This window comes from Papilio polytes, unplaced genomic scaffold (assembly GCF_000836215.1).
Source record: "Papilio polytes unplaced genomic scaffold, Ppol_1.0 DF824269.1, whole genome shotgun sequence".
Taxonomy (NCBI): domain Eukaryota; kingdom Metazoa; phylum Arthropoda; class Insecta; order Lepidoptera; family Papilionidae; genus Papilio; species Papilio polytes.
Genome location: NW_013524935.1, coordinates 2,143,020 through 2,169,840, shown reverse-complemented (window position 1 = coordinate 2,169,840; position 26,821 = coordinate 2,143,020). Strand labels below are relative to the sequence as shown.

General features: G+C 34.5%; 1 protein-coding gene across 1 annotated transcript in view; it reads right to left on the bottom strand.

The window, feature by feature from the left end:
- LOC106105924 (optomotor-blind protein-like) overlaps window positions 1-26,821 on the bottom strand; it is a 93,719-nt gene that overhangs the window by 48,143 nt on the left and 18,755 nt on the right. Inside the window, exons 2-4 of the mRNA XM_013286393.1 lie at window positions 13,607-13,720; window positions 12,198-12,311; window positions 10,242-10,395 (exon numbers count right to left, since the gene is read on the bottom strand). Of these exons, the coding sequence (XP_013141847.1) occupies window positions 10,242-10,395; window positions 12,198-12,311; window positions 13,607-13,720 (382 nt within the window). The remainder of the gene's footprint in view (window positions 1-10,241; window positions 10,396-12,197; window positions 12,312-13,606; window positions 13,721-26,821) is intronic.

The window sequence follows — 26,821 nt, the reverse complement described above, 5'->3', positions numbered from 1 at the left end:
CCTAAACGGCTGAACTGATCTCGATGAAATTGGTCATAGGCTACTCATCTGGTTTTAATTTCACGAGGTCGGAGTCGTGGGCGATAGCTAGTAAATTTTCTATTTTTTAAATAGAAAAGTCTCATAATCACTTCAGTCAGAGACCATTTACAGTTTTTACAACTAAAAAATCTTACTGCCAAATGTTATACGAGCTTGTCAATCATGTCATGTGCAATCGTCACTATACAAGTTTATTGAAAAGAAATAAAATCGACCAAAACACAGATACAAAAGAAAACAAAAGATAAAAGTAACAATAAAAAATAAAAACAGGAACCTGTATATGATCACTATTCAAGCTGTCATATGGGTTATAAATGTCTTGGAGTGGGGAATATCGGCGAAATCGACTCTGCCAATGGAGTTCGAATGGCGTGAACTCAGCCATTCAGATGGAAACAACATGCTTGTCAAAAATTTCCATGTCTATCTAGCGGTAAATCTCACGCTATACAACAGTTTGTCAGTTGCTTACGACGATGTTTTACTACGGGTCACGATGAAAATGTGCCAATATTACCAATATCAAAAACACGTGCATCAAATATTTGGAATAAGGAAATATTCTTACTCAGGGCAAAAGTAACTTATGAGTTCTTTACTTTGAAATTTAATTAATCAAATAAGTCGAAAAAGTACCAATTGTCATACTTAGAGTAGGCGCACACATTTGACTAAACTATCGCAAAACTGTCGTGCGATTGTCGATTGTTTCGCAGCCAATTCAATTGTTTAACTGTTTAGTTAAACAAGTAAAGATCGAGTAAGGAGGAATCAAAGCGAGACTAAATAGTTATTCGAATGTTTAGTTTCAAGTGTGCCCACGCTTTTACAATCTGATAAAAGAAATATTGCTGTAAAAAGCATTTGAGATTGTTTCTACACAACAAAATTCTATAATTTAGGCATTTTCTTAACTTTCTTATGGTGTGAAAATGGAAATTCTTTTCAAATTATAATGACGTTCTGTGCTGACCTATTCAACATCAAAACGACGCCATTAGGCGTACCACTTAAATGAAACTCGTTAAAAGGAACAACACATGAAAACGTTAGTTTGGCACCCCCCTTAATAGCATTTGATTTACCCTCCCACCTTCTTACGTATATAAGTCTATTCATAGTAACCAAATTGAGTTGACCTTTAAGCTTCGAATCAGTAGGTGTCGTGTCACAGAAATAGTTTAAAACTTAGGGTCGTGGTAGTTCTTTTGTTATTGGTGGTGAGCATGCGTGCCTTCAGACCATCTCGGCGTTTTCAGCCTAATGCCACTTGTATCGGACATTTTATTGTCACACGCTCGTAGTTTTTCGTGAGTTGTGACGCTTGAATTTTAGAAAGTATGTTGCCGGTGACGGTTTTATTGGCCCTAAAAGACTGGATAGGAGTAAAGTTGGAGTGTTTCTAAATTTGCGGTGTAATTTTGCTATGGGTAAATTGCTGAAGTTTTACTATGCGGGCGGCAAATGGTCTAATAAATGCGAAGAAAGTAGAAATAAATTTGTACGTTTGTGATACGAAACAAGAAAATCTTTGATTATTTGAATTATTATAATGTTTCTCAAGTTACCAGAAAAGCATGTTCTAAAGTTCTACAAATACAAGTCATCTTAGTATGGAATGAAAGTCGCTTTGACAAATTAAGGTTTCTAAGAAATTTAATATAACGCCGGCGTCAGTCTGTATCACAACCGCGAGGAATTCGATAGACACGTCCAAATAGAAACCTTTGCGGAAGACGCAATAAAACAGAGATCGTTATAGGAGTTGGGGCCCTGAAAGTATTTCGAGAATTTGCTTGTCTTCATTTTTAATGCCGACGAGAAAGACGAAGGGCGTCGGAGTCGCGCTGAATAAAAATTTCACGTTCCGCAGGGTGAAACTTGTGGAAGTGTTGTTCTCTCAATTTTCCCGCTAATTTCGTGGTCTACAAAATGGCTGCTTCTCAGGCACGTATCGACACGCAAGTCGGAACACGCGATATTCACGCTCTGCAAATGTGGCTGAGAAAATACAAAGAACCAAAATGTTGTCTAAAAGACATGTTATTTCGTGTTATTTCTATATAGTCAGAATAATTACAAATACAGTAATAAGCCCAGTTGGGGTTCACAAACATGTGTCAAGTGCGAACGTCAAATATTTACCATCGCTTCGGGACAGTGCGACTATCGTTCGACACTTTCCGCAACATGAGAAGGGCCGATCGCAAATATTACCAAACAAATAGATTAGTGCAACCCTACTATTGAAAGTCGAATGGTGGGTCAATTTCAGCAAGCAAAAATTACATCAGCATACACAAAAAATAAGAGAATGCCAGTCTGTCTAGTTGTGAAGTTGCAAGATATAAAATTGGTTTAAAAAATCAAGGAATTTCATTAGGAAAAAGTTAATACCTGTTACAAACTTTATTCAATTGTGACTGATTAAACGTATTTAGAAAAAAAAATCACTTAATTGTATAAGAGTTAAGGAATATAACGAATATAAAAATATAGAATCGTTTCTATGTCGAATGAAGGGAACATCGTAAGCGAAGGTAAGCTGTCTAAGAGCCTTCAATGGCTTTTGAGTTGGTTATAATATATGATGTATGAACGGAGATGAAGCAAGAAAAGTGTTTCCTACATTGCTAATATGACTATATTTACTGTAACACGTGTATTTACTTACCCGGTTTTTTATTATTGTTGTACTTGCTTGTAAGTTTACAAAAAAACTTCAAAATTATATTTTAAATAGCAAACAGTAAATATGTTACATGTAATATTCGTAAAACTAATGTGTTTGAATTTTATTTATTATACAGTTTTAGGTTACTATTCACTTTTAGAGAGATATATGAGTTTTGCAAAATAATTTCGAGTTACAATGTTAGGGGCTATGAAGTGCTACAACAAATGCATTTGATCCCAACTTGATGCGTCGCAAATATTTGCCCGTTGGCCTCCCGTGGGAAAACAAGCATTTCGTTTTCATATTTTTACCTAGAGTTCTTATATGAAAATATTTTTGCATAATTTTTTATACTAAATTACACTTTTAGCAACATTTTTGACTAACGCACTCTGCATAAGTTGATGCATATTTTATTTTTAACTTTTAAAAGTATTACTAATCAAGGTAAAATTTTTTTATTAAAAATTTAAATTTTAAATTACATATAGAAGAAATATGGCCACATTTAATAATAAAGCCAACGTTTTATTAACAGGTAATAAAAATTCGGTAGCGCACCGCAATTTTTGCAGTTTGTTTTATTGTTTTTATACTAAGTGTGAGACATAATTTTAAGTTCAATTCACGTGGTTGTCATTTCTTTTTTTTTAACACATCTTACGCGTTCCGTTTTTCAATTGCGCTGCTGTCAATACATTAATGACACATTATATTAATGTTCTGTGGTTTTGTGAGAACTGTCAAATTTGAAGAATTTGTTCTTACAAGTGTTTGCAGACAAGAATTTTGATCACTGATGTCCTTAGTTATCATTTTAAAACTGAGATACTGCTGACGTTTTGATTCTTGGGTAAGTCCAACAAACATCTCCTTGAAAGGTCATTACAGATAAGCTGTGCGAAGGAATTATATCTTTTATTTTTTCATTGTATTGCAATATTTCTATAAATATTGGAAAGAAGAGTGAGTTGTATTTGGGCACAAACCCCAATGTTTGTCGTTACTTTGTTGGTTACATTGTCGCCGCGTCCAATAACAAATGGACGGTTTAGTAACAGAACACGCACGTATCGTTTTCCTGTATCAATTACTAGATTTGGGTTTTACCAAACAAAAATTGACCTAAACCAAAACTCCTGGACGTGACAAGCCGATAGTTAAGCATAGGCCTAGGATGGTACTAATTCGGTCTTATAAGATGTAGGAAATGTTATTTTTTGTCTAGGCGTCGATGGCAAATAAGTTATGGCGCCAAGACTCAATTACTTATCGACAAAAAGGGACTTTAAGTTAACAACGTAACAGTCAAGAGTGCAAAGAGGATTAAAATTTACACCTCGTTCGCCAACAATAGCCATTTGGCTTACGTAATTGACAAAAGGTTCCTTTCAACAGTTTAAATACTTTGTAACGAACCATATTCTTGTACAAGCGCCCTTTAAAATATTTTAATATTGTATACAATCTCTACTTTACGTTAACTATAACAATGTGATAGTTTTAATTTACATCTAATAATTGTAATCACATCAGTTACTTGTAATCAAGTCACTTTAAATAATGCCTTCTTACAGCCACATTTGAATCCCCATACACGTTTCCAGCAGTCTCAAGCCTCTTGCTACAAAACTGTATATGCATGTGTGGAGTTCGGAAGCACGACTTCATGTAACTTTAATCTTCAAACTTTCTAAACGTCTCATCACTAACATGGGTTTTCCACGTAAAACATTTGTACTGAAACATCGATCTGTACGTTTTGAAGTGTGTCTAACCGAAATGTTTAAAACAGTCTTTACTCTCATTGTTTACACAAATGTCGGTTCAATAAAGATGGTGGAATAGCTTCACGTTCAAAATTAGATATAATCACATCAATCGATAATTAAATTATTGCCCATACAAAGGATTTAAGATGAAGCTAGCCTCTCGAAGAGGAGTGATTTTACCACCCTCCGCTTGAGAACAATTTGTGCGGGGCTCACCGATCAGAAGGACGGCTCGGTGCCTCGCAAAGGGCATCACCTTTTGATCAATAACTGTATATAAATTAAGCATATGCCCTTTGCTGCTCGAGGAAGCGCACCGGTTTGCCGGCCTTTGTGTGTCTCTGTTTGTAGCCATTTATTTATCCGACACCCGTGCGAAATTCACATCTTACGCAAATAATATACAAACTATATTCAATATAACAAGGGAATCTTGTAAAGATAGAGACTATAAGAGCGTAGGCAGCTATAAACCGACTTATAAACGTTTTTTTCATGTCCATCGGCAGCTGCCGTCGAGTCCGCACCTCGCCCACAATGCGCTACTTGAAACGAATTAGCCGCTCGAAAGACTTTGCAGAGATTAGCCCTTTACAATTAAAACAGACGGCGCTTTTTGCTATCGACGTAATAATATGCCCCCCGGCGGAGAACGGCATTATTATGGACCGTCGAGATGTTTTTATAGCGATACGGGTGCGAGTCTACCACTATACCTAATCGAGGAAAGATTTCATGCTTGTCGTCGCGTCGTTTACAATTAATGTAGACGTAAAAGTACTCGTATCTCATATAAATAATGTAGGAAGGTAGAGTGGACTATGTATCAGATGTTATCGGCGGGAGACGACTCGGCCTGTCAGAGACCAATTCCTAGTGACGGCAGGCGAGCGTGTCTCATGCTTACCTAATGCCCGTCCGATGTCTGATCGCATACCGAACCCGCGATCCATATTATGCAGTTAACTGTCTCTGTGATGCGTAGGTGTTTATAAATTAGACCGGTTTCTACAAAAGCTCCCTAAGATCGCTGCCACGAATTACTTTTCGTAATTTGCTTGGATACGACGACTGACTGGAAGCTATAATGTATTAATTATTCTAAATATTCTCTAATGCTTTGACAAATCTAGCTTGCAATACTTTAGATAGATAGAAAAGTTAAATGCACTAGTAACACTTCATGGAAGTATTTTTCTTATCTTGACCACCCATTAGGGTAATACAGTTTCACCTTCTTTTCTTAACACATCTATAAAAGAAAAATATCACAAACAGATAAGGTAATGTAAATAGATCCATTCCCACACTCACATCGGCTACCATTACGAAATAACCGAAAGGTTTTCTTAGTTCGGCGCTTTTTAATCTCACTTTTATTGGTGGCCAGCTATAAACTCGGATAAAGGAGGTCCAATAATAATTATTAAACGCTTTCGCCGGCCAGTTAAAGCCGATGTCGTCATAATTGCCTGCGCGTCGTTCCTACCCGTTAGCGTCACTATAAACGTTTGTCTCACTGACGGTGTTGTAAATAACAGATCGGAGCCAATATATCCTCTGCTGAGATGCAAGCCCTACTACCTTGCTGAGTGACGACTTTAAATTTTATTACTGGCGTGTAGATTACTGGCAACTTGCGAAAGAGAATAAAATAAAAAAAAACGTCGAAGTAAAGGCATTTAATAAATTTAGATCTCTACGAGTAAGCATTAGGAGTGACATTACATTGAGTATTGCAATTTAATCAAACATTTGTTTAACATTTTTTACTTATTTATAATTATTGTTTGTACTGTAAAATGTTAAGGTAGAAAAAAAAGTTTTATTAAAAACCATCACGTATAGATCACATAACATCAAACACGTCAAAACTACATTTGAAAAACAAAAAGAAATATCGATTTTTGAAGAGGCATTTTTTCTTGGTTCTTTGTTTCGCACGAACACCTCATTAACAAGGCGACTGTTAATAACTAGAAGCGACATATTTATCCGTTCCACCTGCCACAACGGTTTACACAGAACAACTCCTTCGAAGGTTTTTGGTCAGAGACCAATCGAGTTTTATAATTAACACGATCGTTAATTGTTGGCACATACTTTGATGTATATTGGTACTACAAAGTAAAAGAGACCGTCTACACTAAACCAGAAGAAATTGACGAAGTACGAACTTCAATTTTTAAAGGTTTTAATGTTATCGTTGATCGTTTCAACCCATCTCCAATTCTGTTGAAAATCTGAACTACCTTATTCCTAGTTCAACAAAAAGGATATCAATTTTACATGGTGTTTAATAATAAATCAGATTACCTTCGGAATGTGATCTCTTGTACAACCAAGACCACAGAATAACATACTATTATCTATTACAAAATTTTAAAACAATAAAGAGCTATTCTTTTAACCGATCGAACAAAACTAATCGATGTTAACAAGCGTACGATAATATCTTGTATGAAGAATGGTCGGTCATTCGAAAATCGGCATGTCGTGTCGGAGGGAATGGCGGACAAAAAACAAAACAAACACCGCAGCCGTTATCTCTGCTCCTATCTACGTACCTGTTACTATACAGACGTCGCCGTGTATCTACAGTGTGTTGTTAGACAATGTAAAGTCAATGTTTATAAGCACTATTAGATTAATTTTCGAGTCACTTATGAGAATTAGAGCCTCGGTAGCTCCGGGTTAGAACACTTGACTTGTAATCTACAGTTCTTGGGTTCGAATCCCGCCATGTACAAATGTGATTTTTGATTTTTCATATTTTACATAATTTAACCGATGTTCGTATGGTGAAGGAAAATATCGCGATGCAACCTGCACATATCAGCGTAGAAATTCAAAGATATATGTGTGAAGTCGACCAACCCGCACTGGGCCAGCGTGGTTGATGGCCTAATCACCCCTTATTAGGGTAGACTCCCAGCCCCTCAGTGGTATAGTGAGCTGGTGTTGATGACAGGGGAAGACCGAAGAAACTAAGGATAGATTGTGTAAGAAAGGATATGCTTAAGAAGACTGTGGATTTAGAATGACGGCTGATAGAAATGTATGGAAGAGCATATTGTGCTGACCCTCCGTAGGGATAAGAATTCATCAGCACTACTTATAATGCAAAAAAGTATAGAATATTCCAAACTATTTATATATACCATCTCTGCCGTATCTCCTCTAACATGGTGGGCACGGTAAAAGAAAAAAAAAATTTTGGTTAATGTCGATATTTCAGAAAAAATACTTTCTACTACTATTAATTAGAATTTTCTGTTTAGGGTTAAACAATGATTAATATCGACATTAAAACACATTACGATATTCACAATTAAACGTTACAATGCATTAAAAAAAGGGGACCAAAGATCATAAGAACACTGGAAGCGTTCAAAGTATAAAGTATGCATCGCGTCTCATCCAGTCAGCTGTTCACGAAAATTCTACGCATACCAAGCTCGGGACCGTTCGTTATTTCAATTACCCGGGTCCCTCGTCAAAGACAAAAGACCTGACACGGGGAAAAAACGACGACACGAGAAAAAAACATTTGAAAAACGAAAAAAAGGAACAACAGCTCATCGCCGGAATTAAAAAAAAAACAATCGTCTTATCTATGATTGGATCGCGGTGGTGTAAACGCACTCAAGTGTATTATGTTACCTTGAAGAGCCGGCTTTCGTTTTCGGTAGCGTTTTTTAAATTGAAGCTGGAATTATTTTTTTAAACACATCTAGCAACACTGTGGTCCCGTGTTCTTATCGTACTAATTCTTATCGAGAACTATTAAAATTAAATTAAAGAGAATACCGGCGGGTTGTGGAAAGTAAGGAAATCTCGACTTTCTATTAGTGTATTTGATTGGATCAAAATCAAATGTTACGACGTTTGAACTAATGAGCCACGTGTATGGTTTGACCGATAACGCGTAGACTGGTTTGCTCTTAAGATTTTAATCCAACGGGTCATATAGACATCAATTTTTTGAATATATTATCCGCATTGACTTGCTTTTATACAAGCGATTGTTATTTCTAAGATGTCCATATATTATGTAAATTAATTGTTGAGTTTACGAAAGTTCGATTTATCCAGTATTCTTTTGATTGTAGGCTATTTATTAGAGCATTTATATACGACTATATGACAAAAAAAATAATTTAATTACCATCAATATCTTCTGCTCTTTTGTTGATGATATTAAGAACTCCTGTAAATCAAAAAGTAGGCGCCCTTCTCTTTAAAAAATCATAAAGAATAGTTTTGACAATAGTTTTTTTATAGAACCGGTGAAAAGGTGGCTCCAAAGACGTCCTAAACGTCGATGGTTACCCAAAGTAAATAACCGTAATATCCGTGGCGGTCACAATGCGCCCCCGCTGCTCGCCGACAGGGGTTCCAACCCGCGGACCGCTTTTTAATTACAATATCACCCACATTATAAACTTTTTGCTTTGCAACAAAAAGTTTACGCGCCCACCGCTACTCGAGCCCCTTTTGTATCTTCACTGATCATTGAAATAATTTGTCTTAGGATAATTTAAAGCACTAAAATATGTTGCTACATTAAATTATACTTTAAGGACGAATTAATTAATATTTTTAATTAATTGCAATAATTCAAATCAGACAAAGATGAGATCAGATGGCGGTTAGTGTGTTAACCAAAGACATTCGAAAAATATGTATAGACTAGGCATAGTGAACAAATTTTTTTTCATCGGTACTTTCTCTGACAGGTTATATGTTGTCAAGTTTAGTGTCACCTCGTGGCCTTTATTGACATTTTACAAAATCAAAACTTAGCTTCATATTTTGTTACAAACAGTGTCACAAAATAAAATATAAACATTTAAATGTTATTTAATGACATCTATTGACAATTAAATTAAATACAATTGTATAGACATGTGCTTAAGACTGTCAACAGATAGCGTTAGTGATGATTATGTGAAAAATGTCTAACTGTCAACTATGCTTACTCTATATATATTTTTAATCTCTATGGTTTTAACAGTCGCAATGTCGCCATTAAATCACGAGACGTAATTGTTTTTAGGAATCGATGAATTTTAATATTTTAAATTACTAACGTATGTAATCGTAGCTCACACATTAACGATGATTCGTTGACCCGAGATTGAACTCTGGTTCTTAACATTTTATTACCTACTGACTACGCTTGAAGTTTTTATTTGATAATATAAATTATAAATACGTAACTAACTATTAGTCTATAGGTTGATATATATAGGAATAAATTTAGTTTCTCCATCATAATTTAGTAATAATCTTATAGAAAACTTAGCCTAAATAAGGTCAACAATTCAGGTTTTAATATATATAGCCTTATGCTTTGTAGTCCGTGTTCGGTAGTTCAAATAAATAGTTTTTTTATATATAATATAAGGTGGCAAACAGGAAAGTGGCCACCTAAATCCACCAAAATGGAAAGCGACCGCTGGCCCATAAACATCCGCAATTGCAGACGCGTTACCTACCCTTAATTGACGGAGGAGGAGACGCATATAAAGAGGTCATTTTCCCTTCTTATGCGTCTCCTCCACCGTCAAATCCACTTTTCCTTCCCATTCTTTCCTCTTAAGAAAAGGGTGGAAAAGAAAAGAGACTAAAATTAGGCCTCCGACACCACACTCATCAGACGGATCGCGGTATTGCTTCCACTACGCCATTTTCCAGTTTTGAATTCAATAAATAAACTACGCTATAAACAAACAGGTACTCACGAATCCATGTTTATCGCTGATGTTGTTCGTCAACTTCAGTTTGTGGAAGGAGACAACTTTCTGCATCCACTGCTCGCCGGTGGAGGGGGAGTCGGGGTGGATGTACATCCTCTTAGGCATCTCGGGATCCGCCTTGCCCGCCACCATCCATCGGCTCCGGAAACAGAGGCACACGATTAACCATTTGCACAGAGTAACGAAATAATAGACAGGACAATAGCAAAGTAAAACATTTTTTTAAGTAGTTGAAGTAGAATTGAAAGAAAAGAAATTCTAATCTGTATAAAGGTTACTTTTAAAATGGAACAGACGTTTATTCTCAAAAAGGGACAAAAAGTTAATTTTTACTGATAACATAATTTCAACTAAATTTTGTGATATTCTTTCGTTATATCCCGGTGCAAAGATCTTGCAAATTAACTTTCTTCAACATTCGCATAATTTTGAGTACTTTTTCTTTTCGCTTTTTAAAGTTCTCTGCACTATGTTATACTGAAAGAATAACTATATTATACATTCAAATATCTATATCTAGCATGTTATAATTATTTACAGAAGCGTTATTGAAGCAAGAACTTTTCGCCTACTACCACTAAAAAGCAAAAGATATCAAACCAAAACACTGGCCGCAAACCTTGCACAAAAACATAAAAAATTTAAATTCGGAACGTGTTGTGATAAACACAGTCACATTAGACGTCACACGTCACGTCGTGACGTCATTGGTCAATCAAATACAAACAAACAATTACAACTACAACAATCAAGAACAAACAATACGCAATATCTGTCTCAATATTAACACAATTTATTTAAATTGTAAACAGTATTGATATAGCTATTCGTATTTACGTGATATAAATTACTAATATTCAAATTTAGGTAAAATGGTAAATATACATAGTTTTATTGTATCTTTTACTGAATGTCAAAAATTTAAAAATTGTTTATCTCAGTTTCAGAATTTGGAATTCAAAACATTAAAAAAACATGTTCAAATCTAGAGCATATCACTATCTTTATGACAAAAACTCGATTGAAAGAACATTAATGCAATTCGAAATTATCGGCTAGACTGCGAGATAAAAAGTGCGACTACCCTAATTTATAATTAAAATATCTCTCACCTCCAACTGTTATCAGCTGTTTGTAATTAAAAAACCATTTAGAAAATTAGCTGACTTTAGCAAACTTTTAACATCAACCAATACTGTTAAACCAGAATTCTTATCTTACCATATCTATAATAGCCCCGTCATTATTTACCAAAATTAATTATTAATCAAGAAAGATTGTAATTAAAAGAACACGGGACAGAGACAGGTGCGCGCATATATAAGTAAAATTATGACGACATAAATAATAATGTTTATAACGATGCTAAAGCGTGAACATATTTATTTAATAACGGAATGGAAATGTCTCTACAGAGTACGCGAGTTAACTGCATGCATAGCAACAATTAGGCGTCGGCAACTAATTAATAAGCTTATAATTGTTAAAATGGTCACGAAAAATCATGCAATGGCGACGATAAAGCAATCCAACAATATTACTGAGATTAACAATGCATAACAAGAATGATGTGAATGATAAGAGATCTGCGTTGAGCGGAACATAATTGAAACGGCAAATATTTAAATGAGTCTCGTATAACGAAATAAAACATAACAGCGGTAATGCGAGAGGCATAAGGTTCAAAATCGCTAATGTCTATAAAACCGACGGTAGTTGCAAGTACATAATCCAATGTGATAAACGTAATTCTTGGAATTGATGACTATTTCTCAGCTAAGTTCACGGATCGAGTTCACAGTAATTAAAACACGCAGATCCCTATCGTCTTCACACATACGCATGCTTCTTGCCTCAAATTTGTTGTTTTTAATACATTGCCAATGACTCTGTCTCCACTACGGATGTAATTTTAATTTCTTTCCAGTTATTTGTTTATACCTGTTGTGGAATTTGTATCTGCAATCGTCGGCAGCTACGATGTCCATTAGCAAAATGTATTTTGCTTTTTTATCAAGACCAGAAACGCGAACTTTGTAGGCAGGAAACATACGTCTGTAAGCAATAGGAGAGAAAATATGGATTGTGTCTCTGTGGCAACGGACCTCGCGTCGATTGTCGGACGAGTTTCACTTTTAACAAGAATACGACTTCCTTGAACTGACACTTTAGCTTGTGATCTCGTATCTATCGTCTCACCGACATCTATTACTGATCTTATTTACTTCGTCTTCTCTAGATATAATCTGACTTGATCTAATTTTGACCTCATATTTTGTATCTACATTCTTATGTACCGAAATAACCGTTAGTTTTAACTGAATGTGGTCGAGAAGGTGTTACAAAGTATTAGTTGGAAACAAAAAGAAATAGTTTCCGTCATTTATTGGTAAAAAGGTCGGCGATACCGCCATTGTGCAGTTCTCGTGAGAGATTGTGACGGACGCACATGAGACAATGCAGACGCACGCAACAGAATTTGGTACCGCACAAAACACTAACAGAGCTAAGCTTTAACTAACAACCGGAGCGAATTTCGAAATCACCAATCGTGTAATTGCCGAAATAATTTATGTACAAATGATTTGTAGTAATTAATTACCATATTAACGGCGCTAGGCGGCGGGCGGCGGTCGTCTTTGTCGGCCGCGTCGCTGACTCACGAACAGATCTTCGGCTCGGAATGCTCGGATCGTATTAATTAACGAATATTAAATTGAAGTTTATCGGTAAATCTCGACGTTGCCAAACCTGCATCGTCTCCGGCGCAGCGTCACTCGGATTTGAATCTGTGTTCATCTTATCGCGTCACGTCATCGCCGATCGACATTTACTCGATCGATCTCTCCGAATAGTCATGTATAGTTTTTCATCGTCTAAATCAGCTTGAGTCGCGTTCGTTTAATCAACTAAAATGCAGAGAATCGCGTTGGCATTTCTCACCTCGACTGCCGGGGCCTTTTTCACGTCACCGCAGCGGTGTTTGAGACAAAGATATTTTAATGATATTACCCGATGGATGCGTGTTGAATCCTTAATCGGTCGATTCCAAGCGACGTGTGTTACATGTCGTTGCCCTTAAATTGAGCGTGTATCGAACAAATCGTCAGTGCAATTAAAACAATCGAAATTGAAGATTAGAGCGAGGTGTGGGCGGCATCACAAGCTAAGCGAAAGTAACGGGTGAGATCGGAATCCGTGGGAGTGTCGCCAATCGACGGTTGTCGCTGTCACTTGTGAGATGGCGGGCGACAATCTGGCGATGCGATTGCAGCGCCAAATTTTCGTTCTTAGGATACATGGAGGTTAGATGGCGATACTGATATCCTGGCGATAGATGAATGCTCTACCTGTTGTGGAACTTATATCTGTAGTCGTCAGCTGCGACGATGTCGAGCAGGAGGATGTATTTCGCTTTCGCGTCCAGTCCGGACACGCGAAACTTCATTTGTGGGAACATTTGTCTGTAAATCGGAAGTCGCATCGTCCATTATGCGATCGGGACACTTACAAACTAGGCTTACACAAAAGAGTATATATCATTTATGTTGAAACATTCATAATTTATTTGCAGTTTTAACATTAAATTAAATCATAAAATTAATAAAAAAGCCTGCATAAAAGCATTATGAAAATGTTTTAACATAAAGTAAAAAAAATGAAATTACAGCGCTTCGCTGGCTGTTACCCACCTGAACAAGTGCTTGTGTGTGATAATTATGTAGATAGACTGTTATAACACTACGAATCTTGTTATAAAAAGTAATAATTTATGAAAGTTAAAATATGCGTAGATGAATGTTATTACACTGTTCTTTATCAATAGACACTATTAAACACCGTTTTTATGAACTAAACAAGTATGTTTCGTTTGAGATATTCCTAGCGTTTTACCATCCCTACATCAGGTGCGAAATCATCAGTAAATATTTTACAATTATTAAAACCATATACAACCCGCATCCTTAATACTTGAAGGTTTACCTTCATTGTTTTAAGAATGCGTTTTATAATAAACAATACAATCAGTTACCAATTCTTTTTCTTAAGCAATTATCAATTACTAATCTAGTGGTCGGCTAAGTAATAAAACTTAAGCATTAACATTTCACTACAATTTAGTAGTAAACGGTAAAAAGTAAAACCGCTTATTTAATTTAAGGTAGGTTTACACAAAGACTATTTGTACGAGTGTTGAAACAGATGAACTAATTCCGTATATCAATGGAAAGTAATAGAGGTACTTTTCTACCGTAAAAATTCTTTCGTTTGTTACATCTGCATACTTTCAAAGAGAAATTCGAAAGCATCCGTGTCTATGGAAATGTACACTTCGATTGGTTCTCAGGCAGTGACAATTAAACGGCAATCGTTCGTTTAGCGGCAGTGTGAATGCAGCTTAAGGCTCATTAGAGCGGTGATTTATCGGCGTTACGTGATGGACACGCGGACCGCTTTGCCGACAAGGTGATGGATGTCGTGTCGTGCCGTGCGGCGCGCGACCGTGCATACTAACTTCCTCTGACTGTGTACTACACTTTATGTGCCCCTAGTACTTGCTATTCTGCGAAGAACTTTGAACGCGAGATGACATCCGTAAACAGTTTACGAAATTAAGGGACTTTCCACCTATTTAATAAGTCCCGCTATTTAGTGTTACGAGAGTGTGAATAGTCTTAATATTGGGCCTTCGAAAAACCTTTTGGAATAATAAGATTCATCATAGTATTCTTCAAGTGGGTACTATCGGGAAATCTGGCTGTGTTCTACCTTAATAAATAACGTCATTTGATAGTTTTATACGCATCGATACAACGACGATTAAAAGTAACCAAAAGAATATAGGTTTAAAATTCAATTGAATGAAAATGGAACAAGGCAATATCTTTAAATGCTACACCGCTAAAGGTTCTGACTGTAGTTAAAAATAACAGACATACATACAAACGGAAAACTATAACAAATCTCTTGTCAACATAATAACAAACATTTTTTAATTAACGCCTTTATAAAGAGTTGTTTAAACTCTTCCGGTATGCCACGAATTTCGAAGTTACGAGTAAATGAACTATTTTGGTATGTAACTATGTACATATTTAGTAATTGATATATCAAACATATAAAAGTGTTGATTGAAATGAGGAAATGTTTATAAAATATTTCTATAGCTAACTTAACTAAATCAAACAATAGTTTCCTATTAGATCTAACACTACCACTAATTATAGTTTTACCTAATAAGGTTTTAATAACAAAAATATATATAGAAATAGAGCAAGCGCACACCTTTGACTAAACTATCGCACAATAGTTGTGAGATTGTCAATTGTTTCGCAACCAATTCAACTGTTTAGTTGCACAACTAAAATCTCGTAGCGCACCTGCATATAAGCACATAGGAATCAAAGCGAGACTAAAAACTAGTGCGAATTATACAAAGTTATGCGTGCTATCTGAACTATAGATTAGCTCAATTTTGTAAACCTTTTGTGTCTGGTTTGTATAGAACTTTTTCTTCCAAGTTAACATTCTCTCTTAATTTACAATTCAATTGAAACTTTTAAGGCAAATTGGTTTATTCGGTAGCCGAATTTACGACTAATAGACCACTTTGGAATGATAAAATATTCTCGGACACTCATTATCTATTTCCCATTCGATGTCGCTTCAATTAACTATGAATTTGAACTGTACGAAAATTTTGTTGTCATCTCTATTTATTAAATGAAAATGAGTGAGACGACAATATGTTTTCTCGTGAGTGTTTCGGCAATGGACACGTTTGATAACGGAAGCCGAATGGTCAATTATTTAAATAGCAGTATAATATATGCAAGTAGAGTTAAAGAGGTTACGTCACCTGCTCTGATAAGAACTTGTTGGGTTCCATTTATGTTATGAGTTTGGAGAAAAGGTATTTGTTTTGTTATAAAATACTTGACTTCGCCCGCGTGGTTTTAAAAAAAATATAGCCTATGTTACTCACTGATAACGTAGCTTTTTAATGGTGAAAGATTTTTTTAAATCAGACCAGTAGTTTTTTTAGTTATTTCAATATATATAAAAATACGAATCTTTATAATGTTAGTATAGGTGAGAATTTCAGTACTTTACGCATGCATATAACACTAATATCAACCAATACCATAAAAAGTTTCATCAGAAGTTTCATCAAAATTGGTAGTTATTCAAGAATAAAAAAATGAGTGTGTCACATGCATTTACATTTTAAAAAAGAAACAAAGAGCATTTAATACAAACGTTGCGTACGGATCTATAAAGATGCCATACGTGGCAAAATACTGATTTTCCCTCCGCAAACCGCAGCCTGTCGCCGCTGAGTAATCCGACACCAACTAAAACTTACAACAAACGTTTACCAGAATAACATGACCTATGACACGTCGCTACCGATCGCTACTGTTGTGCATTCAGCTTTATCTGAACGAGCGGCGGGGGGTCAAGGTTCACTGGTTGTTTACCCACTTTATAAAGACATCCTACAGCAAAGTTTTCCCATACACGTACGGTTCTTTACATATTGGTGGGTTGAATAAATGAGATAAGCTTCGATTGTCAATCACATATATCAAACAGTGCCTCCGTGAACACCTTAAAGCGTTCCCTTGTTAGTTGGACAAATAATTCCAGTGGACTTCGTAAACGATAAGTCGACAAACAAGTGTTTATTATTTATTGAATGATCGATCATTATGTTATCAGGAATTTGAACGATTTGCGACATTATATATAAACATTGACAGTTATAATTGGCATGCCAGGCCACACAACTAGCTGGCTTACAAGTGTATACCAGCGGTCCTGAGAGAACACCTTTAAGTAAATATTTTTTTCTTATTAAGTTGATAAGTATAGAGTATACTTTATGTAAAACTAGCTGTACCATGTGACTTCATCCGTATAAAATTATAAAAATTTCATTTCATTGCTTTTTTGTCAAATTATCAATTGCAAATGTCAAAATGGCCTGACATGATGTCAAACCATGGAAACCTTGCTTCCTCGATGTTGGCAACAACTTATGGTCTCTTTCCCACTAGGGTTTTTATCCAAAACATTTATCCCTAAGTTTAACGACGTGAATACAGCCTAAAGCGTGACGTAAGTGTAGGGCTTATTATTAAAAAAAGAGTTATTCGAAAATATGCTGTGATTGCTGACATCTTAGGCAACAAAGAAGTGTGTGTTTACGCTTTATTATAATAGTATAGATAATAAGCACACTAACAACAGCTGCAGACAGTATAATTGTAAACAAAATAAATCTGTATTTCATATCAAAAAACAATGAAAGAAAATCACCGAACGGAATTTTTTTTATCAGCGATGAAACAAAGCTTTTTTCATTTATTTATTTACCCCACTTGTTACTAGATGAAAATTAAATTAATTTGAAAATAATTTTAGTATTACATTGATATTACGATAGTCAGTGTAGGTCATCATAAAAATTCGTTTTAAAAGTGTCGTTGCGACAGAAAGAGGGGGATGAAGGAGGCATTCGACAAGGGGTGGGGCGAGGCATCTGCTCACGGTGACGCATTCTTGTGGCTTCGGCCGAGTGCTGCCACAACCGACCTATAATCTTAATTAACCCGTTAATGCATATTGTTTAAATGCATTAATTAGACCCGACGTTTCATAAACCAAAAAGGTTTTAAGCTTCATATGTAACTTTGTAATCAAAAGATCAACATCTTTGGTGAACTGAAAACACCTGCTTCTGCCTACTTTAGTTATTTTGTGATTTTTATCTTTGTCACGATTTAACAGATTAATTAATTATTCCGTTAACTAAATAGTTCTTAATTATTATACTACTAGCTTTCGCTCGTGACTCCATCCGCGTGTAATTAAAAAAAAAGAAAAGTGGTTCTTCCAGAGTATCCGATACATTTATGCCAAATTTCATCGAGATTCGTTCAACCGTTTAGGCTACAAACTCTAACAAATATCCATCCATCTAAACTTTTGCATTTATAATATTATTAAGAAGTAAGATATAATCTTCAAATCCGGTTCTATTAAGCTGTTTCGAATATCTCTTGACACTATTATAATATAATCATTAGAAGACCTCATTTAAACGTTAAAATTTGATTATCAACACCTTTCTTCTTTTAATTACATACGAGTGTTAATCTAGTCTAAAATTGTAGACATTCTTTTATTTTTTTTAATTATGTTGGCAGATTTATTTGTGTAATTAGTGACAGGTGTTAATGAGGAAGTTAAACTATAGTAGAAGCGATGGTGTGACTGGGCGCCAGTCATCGACGCAGCTCGGCTTTCACGCGAATCAGCCGACAGCAGCACTATAGAGCGTTATTATAGGGATTGCACTGAGGTATGTTAATGTCGATGTTTGATATATTTCTGTCGTATGTTATTTACTATATTTATTATCGATAAATGTAACGAAATCTTTTACAATGAGTTAAATATTACAATTTCTGTAATAAAATAGAATTTATTGCGTACTATTAAGTGTTGTTGATGAAAAGTAATAATGTAGGAAAGTTATAATAGAATAGTGTATTTAGATATATAAAAAGTTGGAAGGAACATTTTATTTTTAAGGTGTTTCAGTGCGCGCTGCGTAACATACAAATCTACGGTTTCTTATTTAAGAATTAAGTCAGTAATTTACATAAATGTATTAAAATTTCGACAAACAGATGAACTTCAAAAAAAATGTATAATCCGTTTTTTACATTTTTTTAAACTATCGATAGTATAAACCTCTGTACCTGTGATCACATCCCTACTGCGTAAGTTTTCGTGTCGCTTAGAGCGAATTACTAGTGTGTACGTTGCTTTATAAGGTTCGCAGACAAGGGAATTGTGGTGCATTTCATTCGACCTACGAACATACCGATGGATGACTGATTGTATTACATAATAATTAGCTAATCACATTTTGATCACCCTCCCATCTATATGTAAGTAGTAATCCAAATATGAACAACTAGCTGTTGCTCGCGACTTCGCCGGCGTGAAATTAAAAAATAATACAAAAAATAGACTATCTTACAAATAAATCATCTTTCTAATGGATAATAAATTAAATTATAATCGACCAAGTAGTTTTTGTGCGAATAAAATACATACAAAAATCCAAAAATACAACTTTAAAAAGATTTTATTTATACTTTCTTAATATTGTATAATTAACTAATTTTTTTTTTAGTTTCTATCTACACTCTTTTTATTATTATAATTTTCTTTTATTCCTGCTGCTTTCATTCTTTAGTTATAGCAAAGTTGCCTTCATAGTTTTTTTTTAATTCTTCATGCTGTACGTATTATTTTACTTATAATTATTTTTGTATTTTTTATTATTGTTTTCATATATATTTTATCTATATCTATAGTTACATTAGTGTGTGTAAAGCAAATCTCTAAGGGCACAAACTGGCGTGATGTACAGCCACGATCGACCGTTAAGATAAACAAATTCAGCCACTGAACACCATCGTGGTAATTAATAAAAATAATTGCAGTTTTAAAATTTTATTAACAGCCATTACGTTGTTTTTAAAGAAATTGATTATTAACTTTTGTTTCAAGTTAACTATGTGTGTTTTTTTTAGTTCGGCAGAAAATAATTTGAAATATGTAGCAATTAATAATTACTAGTGTATCGTTTTACATTATTTTTTTTAAATTCAATATTGTATCTGATATAGTTATTGTTTACGTAACAGTATTTAAATATTGATTAGATGCAAAATTCAAGGAGTTAATACTAAGGATAGATTTATTTTTGACCAGTATTTACTAACGAAAATAAAAACATTATTAAATTAAAAACTTTTAATAAGAATAAATGTGTTTTAAATATGAAATATGAATAACCCGTTTTACAAAGTTGGTCGACAATGGCGTGCCACACCACACTTTACACTTAATGCTATCGAGTGAGCACTCGCTTTTGTTATCCGCCATTTTACATGTTTAAAATTAAACTTTAAAATAAATCATACTGGCCACTGATAAAATTATTAAAAAAATATATTTCAAATGTTTAAATAAAGCTATTTTGATATCTTTATTGCCAGTATTTCAAATTTATTTTCATTTATTTATAACTAACTAAGTTTCGCGCGACTTCAACCACGTGAATAAAAAAATACTCGTATAGCCTATGATATGTTACTTAGAGATGAATTACCTTTCTAACGGTGAACGAATTTTTAAAATCGAGTTATTTAAATGCATACAAAAATACAAATCTTTCCTCTTTATAATATTAGTATAGATTTAAATTCTGATAGTAAAGTATTAAGCTACTTTTAAAAGCTTTTTTGCTATAACTAGATAGCAAAAAATGACAAAGTACGTTTTTTGTAAGTTGTTTGACAGAAAAAAAAACAAAAGTAGCATTTTCGTTTAATTGAAACACGCCGCTCGGTTTACGGACGATTTGATTTGAAACAAAAGTCGGTTCGCTTAAAAAGATTCGAAAATAAGAAAAAAAGCTATAAATAACGATTAACAAAAAGCGGTGTCATTTCGTCTGTCTTATCGAGCAAAGGTCTGATCACGAATATTTGTGAGAACATTTTCGTAACGTTATCGACAAAATTTATATTAAATTTGTACAGCGCACCAACCGGTCGTAAAGTACATCAAGAAATCTCATACAAATTTTGTCGATGCTTTACGAATGCGTTCTCGCAACTGTCACAAATATTCGTAATAGACCCTGAGAGAGAACAGCGCGCCGTCGTCGTCGACAGTAGCACGCGTAATCAACAGAACAAACCGTAGAGTCGCTTTCTACTTTTTTTTTAAATAGTTTGAATCAAACTGAAATTTAATTTAATTTAACTTAAACATATGTTAAACTGTTTTTTTTATTTATACTTTACTGACGAAACATTCGTATCTTACAATATAAGCAGTCTCCTAAAAATTTTCTGTTTGTAAAAAGACCAACCCATAAAACTTAAGTAGGTATATGAAAAATTAAAGAGAATTTGAGGTTGCATAAAATTTTATGACAGCACTTTTATCAATTCGATCGTAAAAATCAATTTCAATAAAGCAAAGCGGATATCGTCATAAAATAATACCATCAAAATAAAAAAGGGAAGACTAAATCAAAAATTAAACATGAAAAATGAGCAACTTTTAAATATGAAAGGCGTCTCCATGGATGTCAGATGTAGATAAGGGCGCGTTGTAACCTTGCAGTGCGGCGCCTACACCCCGGGGTGGGCTCAGACCTTCCTTCACACCGCATTGTGCCCGCTAGAGGTATCCTAATCGCTTTAATGCTGCATTACACGGAACGTAATCTCTTACAAACTTTGTTAAGTAAAAAGATTTAGGCTCTATTACCAAATTTGAAATCAATTTGTCTGTAAAATGGCCTAATATAGTGTAACTTCATAGAAATACTTAATCAACATAAAAGTTCGTATAATAATTGAAATAAGGTTTTAATCATACTAATATTATAAATGCAAAAGTTTAGATGCAAAGATGGATGTTTGTTAGAGTTTGTAGCGTAAACGGCTGAACGGATGTGGATAAAATTTGGCATAGATTTTGTTTTGTTTTTTTAATCCAGGCGAGCGAAGTCGCGGTTAAAGCTAGTGTGGTAATAAAGCGTTGTTCTGAAAAATAATTTTATATGTACGTTCATCGGTAATCTGTCCAGAAATCTTTGGAATTACTAAAATCTTTCACTAATACCGACGAAAATATAATTACGAGGAACTAACATGAATAAACTTTTGCGTGAATTTTTTTATCAAGTGTACAACTTTAAAATATTGTTCTAGATTCTTATTCTTCTCTACAGTCTTCTATGTTTAGATGTAACGTCTAGTCTGGAAGTTAGCTCAATGGTATTCTAATTTGGTGGACAAATCGATCTGTTTTCAATTACGTCCAATTGGCAGCTAACGATTCGAATACTAGATGCGGACTATATAAATAATACCAGATTGTTATTACACCTATGAATTTAATCTCACTAATATTATAAATGTGAAAGTTTAGATGGATGGATGGATGTTTGTTAGTTTGTAGCTTAAACGGCTGAACGGATTTCGATGAATTTTGGTATAGACGTAGTGGATAGTCTGGAAGAACACAAAGGCTACTTTCACTTTTGTTTTTTTACATTCCACGCGGACGGAGTCGCGGGTGAAAGCTAGTCTATACTAATTATACGTTTCACGGTGCAGTGCACTTATATGTCAACTTCACACATATTACATTTAATTAAAATTAGGAATTTTTAAGTTACAAGACTTTGTCCGCGTGGAATTATAAAAAAGTAAGTAACTTATGTGTTCTTCCAGACTATTCTCTACATGTATGCCAAAGTTTATCCAAATTCGTTCAAACGCTTAGACTACAAACTCCAACAAACACCTATCCATTCAAACTTTTGCATTTATAATAATAGTTAGAAGTAGTATGGTAAGAAGAGAGATACGGTTTTTTACTTGTAGTTACAAATAGACTGTCAATACTTCAACTGCGCGAATTTTTTCTTTTATAATTTGCTTTAATGAAGTTTCTTTCTGAAACAAAGCGTTAAAGGGAACATTAACAACACCCTGACACTATTAAAAAACAATTCCACGTAGTTAGTTTTTATTAAAAACTCCGTTCAAACTGCAATCAATAACTTGGCACTGTCATCATTCAGCCTTCGACGATTATTAAAAAGAAAAACAAATAAAAACGCGGGACGTTTGATCGAGCGTACGTACCGGCAGCCTGTCGTTTGGACAAGTGTCGATTAGCCGGATGAGTTAAAAAAAAGTTGACACAGACAAGATGTCAGAGTCTCAGTGTATCACAACACGTGGAATATTTAAGTTAACGTATTCAGGATTAGATCATAGCGATAAAGAATGATTTATTTATCAAATATTACATTTCTTACAATCGAGAAACGGTAATCATTCATTTTTATGTCAAAGTAGATTTCCCCCACGACTTCGTCCACGTAGTAATAAAAAAAAACAAAAGTAGTAGTACATGTGTTCTTCCAGACTATACTCTACATCCATGCCAAATTTCATCAAAATCCATTCAATAATTTAAGCTAAAAACCCTAACAAATATCCATCCATCCAAATATTGCGTTTATAATATCAGTAAGGAGTGAGATTAATATCGATTTTCTATTTTTATTAATTCGATTATCCTCTTAATGCATTTTATAATCTGTGCTCTATAAAAGACTTTCTTTTTAAATAAAGAGATGATTAAACACTGGCCACCAAGACCAATACTTAGCATATTTAGCATTGCTTTACCTAATACAAACGTAGTTAAACAATCTGCATACAAGAAGCCGTGCATGTACAATCGATGCACGCCATTTATAATTCCAACATTCACACATATTTAACTTTCTTATTGCATTACGTTAGCAACAATAACTATGTTAACAAATACAGGTATTCCAAATCTACTACACTCAGAGTGGTTTAATCTATACTAATATAATAATGCGTAAACACACACTTCTTTGTGGCGTAGGATTTCAGAAATGACTGCATTTATTTGAATAATTCCTTGTTTAATAAAAAGTCCTACACTTACGACACGCTTTAGTTCACATATTTTCACACTATTAAACTTTGGCGGTAAATAAATTGGAAAAAACTTCATGTGGAAATGGGACCATCAACTACATGCAGCCAACATTAAAGAAGTAAGGTTTTTATGGTAACAGTAATTTTGACATTTGCAATTAAGAATTTGACAAATGTAAACAATAAAAATAAAATTTTCATAACTTCATGCGGATGCAGCTGTAGCTAGTTGTAACTAAGTGAGCCCTTAGCATAGAAGTTCGATATATTTGCTTAATAACTATTAAAATTGCGAGTTAACCAATAAAATTCAACACACGCATAGAAATCAAATCGAGTCAACACACTAGAAATCTATTTGAGATTGGAGGCAATTAAGTAACGATTAATTACAAGTGGAAAGCAAACAATTAGCCAAAATACGGTGATACACATTCACTTAGCTGCCGCTCCATATACGTGAGTCGATTTCTTATCAGGGCATGAGACTCCGCCGGCAAGTCGGCGGGACGTGCATTGAGAAATGTCGCATCGCCCACAATTATCGGATACTTAAATCGATTTCACATAACACGCCAATAGACTCAAGTAATAAAAGCTAAGTTAAAATAAGTCTTTTGGTATAAAAAAATATAATTGTCGGAATATAATATCTGTGTTAGACAGTTTCGCATTATATTATGTTAATATGGCATGAGTCAATTTTTCTTGCACTAGTGTATCCTAATTCCTTAGTTTTTCGTATAATTTCACTATATCTCTATTTATCCAGATTGTCCTGAACAATATAAAAACATATAATATTCCGCTAAATACGAAACTTGACAGACGATGCTAAAATTTGTAACGTCGCGAGCCAAGGAAGGAAAAAAATAACAACAAAATGGCGTCGTGCTGCCGCGGCCAGTACGACAGTGGCGAAATGTCGAGAATGCATCCACGTGGCGTGGACCCACGAATTCAGGGCCAAGCGGCTATACTGGCTCCCGTTCCCCGTGCTTTATTTTCGATGTCTCCCATTTGTTATACATAATACATGTACGGGCCCCTATCGCGGCATCGCGCATCGGCCGACAGAGAATTTAGAGACGGCGCCACCGGACCCAGTCGTGCATACAGGTGGATCCCGTTCCCAAAAACTAATACGACAGGATTATAAGTTAAAAAAGACCCTCTGGATACTTCATTTAAAGAGTAAATTCAATCAAAATCAAACATAAATTTAAATTATATAAGTGTAATGCTAAAATTAACGTTTCTTGAGATAAATTAATATACTATGCTTTATTTCCCAAAAAAAAGCATTTAATAACCGAATTTCTAACAACACTCTGTATATAGCCGAACGATTCCCGAATCGAGCTGTGTTCAGAGGAATGCGTCGCGACATGAACTTATGAGTTACATCGACGAGATTTTTTGTGAGGGACTAAGAAAAGGCGGTCGAAAGACTTTATAGATCTCGAATCAAGATGAGAGAAACAATTAAATTAAACAAATTTTAAATTGATACAGACACATATTATTTAATTGCTAATTATTTTAAGAAAACCTGAGATATGATACTATTTTGGTTATAAATTGACACAACTGCAAAATTCATCTATCACAGGACCAAAGAGTAAGCATACCATAGAGTAGGCAACCATGACGTATAAAACAGATTCTAGAAAGATAATTAAATTCATCACCTAATTAATTTAAGAACATTGTTATAATAAAAGATTATGTGTTTTATTTTATTTTTTTCATAATAAACGACAAAATAAATGTTTCACCAAGACAATATTTACTAAATCTCAACAAGTACCTCGCATCGTTCGCGGAACGGATATGTCAACATTGGACCCATAAATTTTTAGAAAAAAACAATTAAATGATTCCATTTGCGTACTAAATAGAATTAGGCCTTGAAACATCGCGTCATTTACGACTAATTTGTTTTTAAATCCCGGTTCCGTTTCTCGAAATTTTGTAAACGAATCATTCCACGTATGAAGTTGAGATGGGGAACTGCGAGGTGGCCGTTTGAATGTCAAGTGACCAGGTAGTGTGAGAAAAACCCGAAAAAAAGCTAATAGCGTATGCTGATCGCGCGCTCGTCGACCGCGGACAGCGATAGTGAAAATTAGCACGCTATTAACGTATAATAATTTTATGATTATTGCACATTAGTGCGTTCTCTTTTTAAATTGCAGTATTTATAATTTTAGATGTTTCTAGAATGTTGGTACTATGTTGTCCTAGTCAATAATACGGAATGTGGTTGGGGTCTTTGGGCATCCACTAAATTTAAAAACAATTTATTTTGCACATATTTTTTTTATATACTTAAAATGAGACGAAGCCTGTGTAGAATCATAATCGGTATAGATTTTCAAGGTGTAATGTATAAGAACATTAGAAATAAAGACTATCTCGTGTACTTGTTTTACTAACTCATCTCGAATCAAAAACGTCAACAACAAAACTAGTCTAAACTGAATTATATATCAATATTACAAACAAAAATTGAAGTGGGAATCGTTTACAATCGGCAAATGGTACGATCGTCGGCATTTGATGTTGAATTTATGCGCACGCGATATGAAATGATTTGTTTCATTGCAGTTTTAAAATGATAATAAAAACAATCGACGGTAAACTTGTACAAGTTTTACCATCTTTTTTCAACACTCGTAAGAAATGACGTTTATAATGTAACTCGATTATTATAACGTGGAATGTTACTGCAAACATGATGTTATATGTCAGTAACAATTTTAATACATTGTAAGGCACCTGAAGTCGCTGAAATAGCGAAGCGACCACTGCTCATAGTCATTTGCTATTGCAGGTGCGTTGCGTTACCTTTAATCGACGAGGAAAGGACGCACAGAATGATATTTTCAACTAATAAACATTCCCTCCTCTGCCAAATTACTTCCCATTCCCTTCCTATCCTTATGAGAAAAGGGTGGGAAAGGAAATAGATTT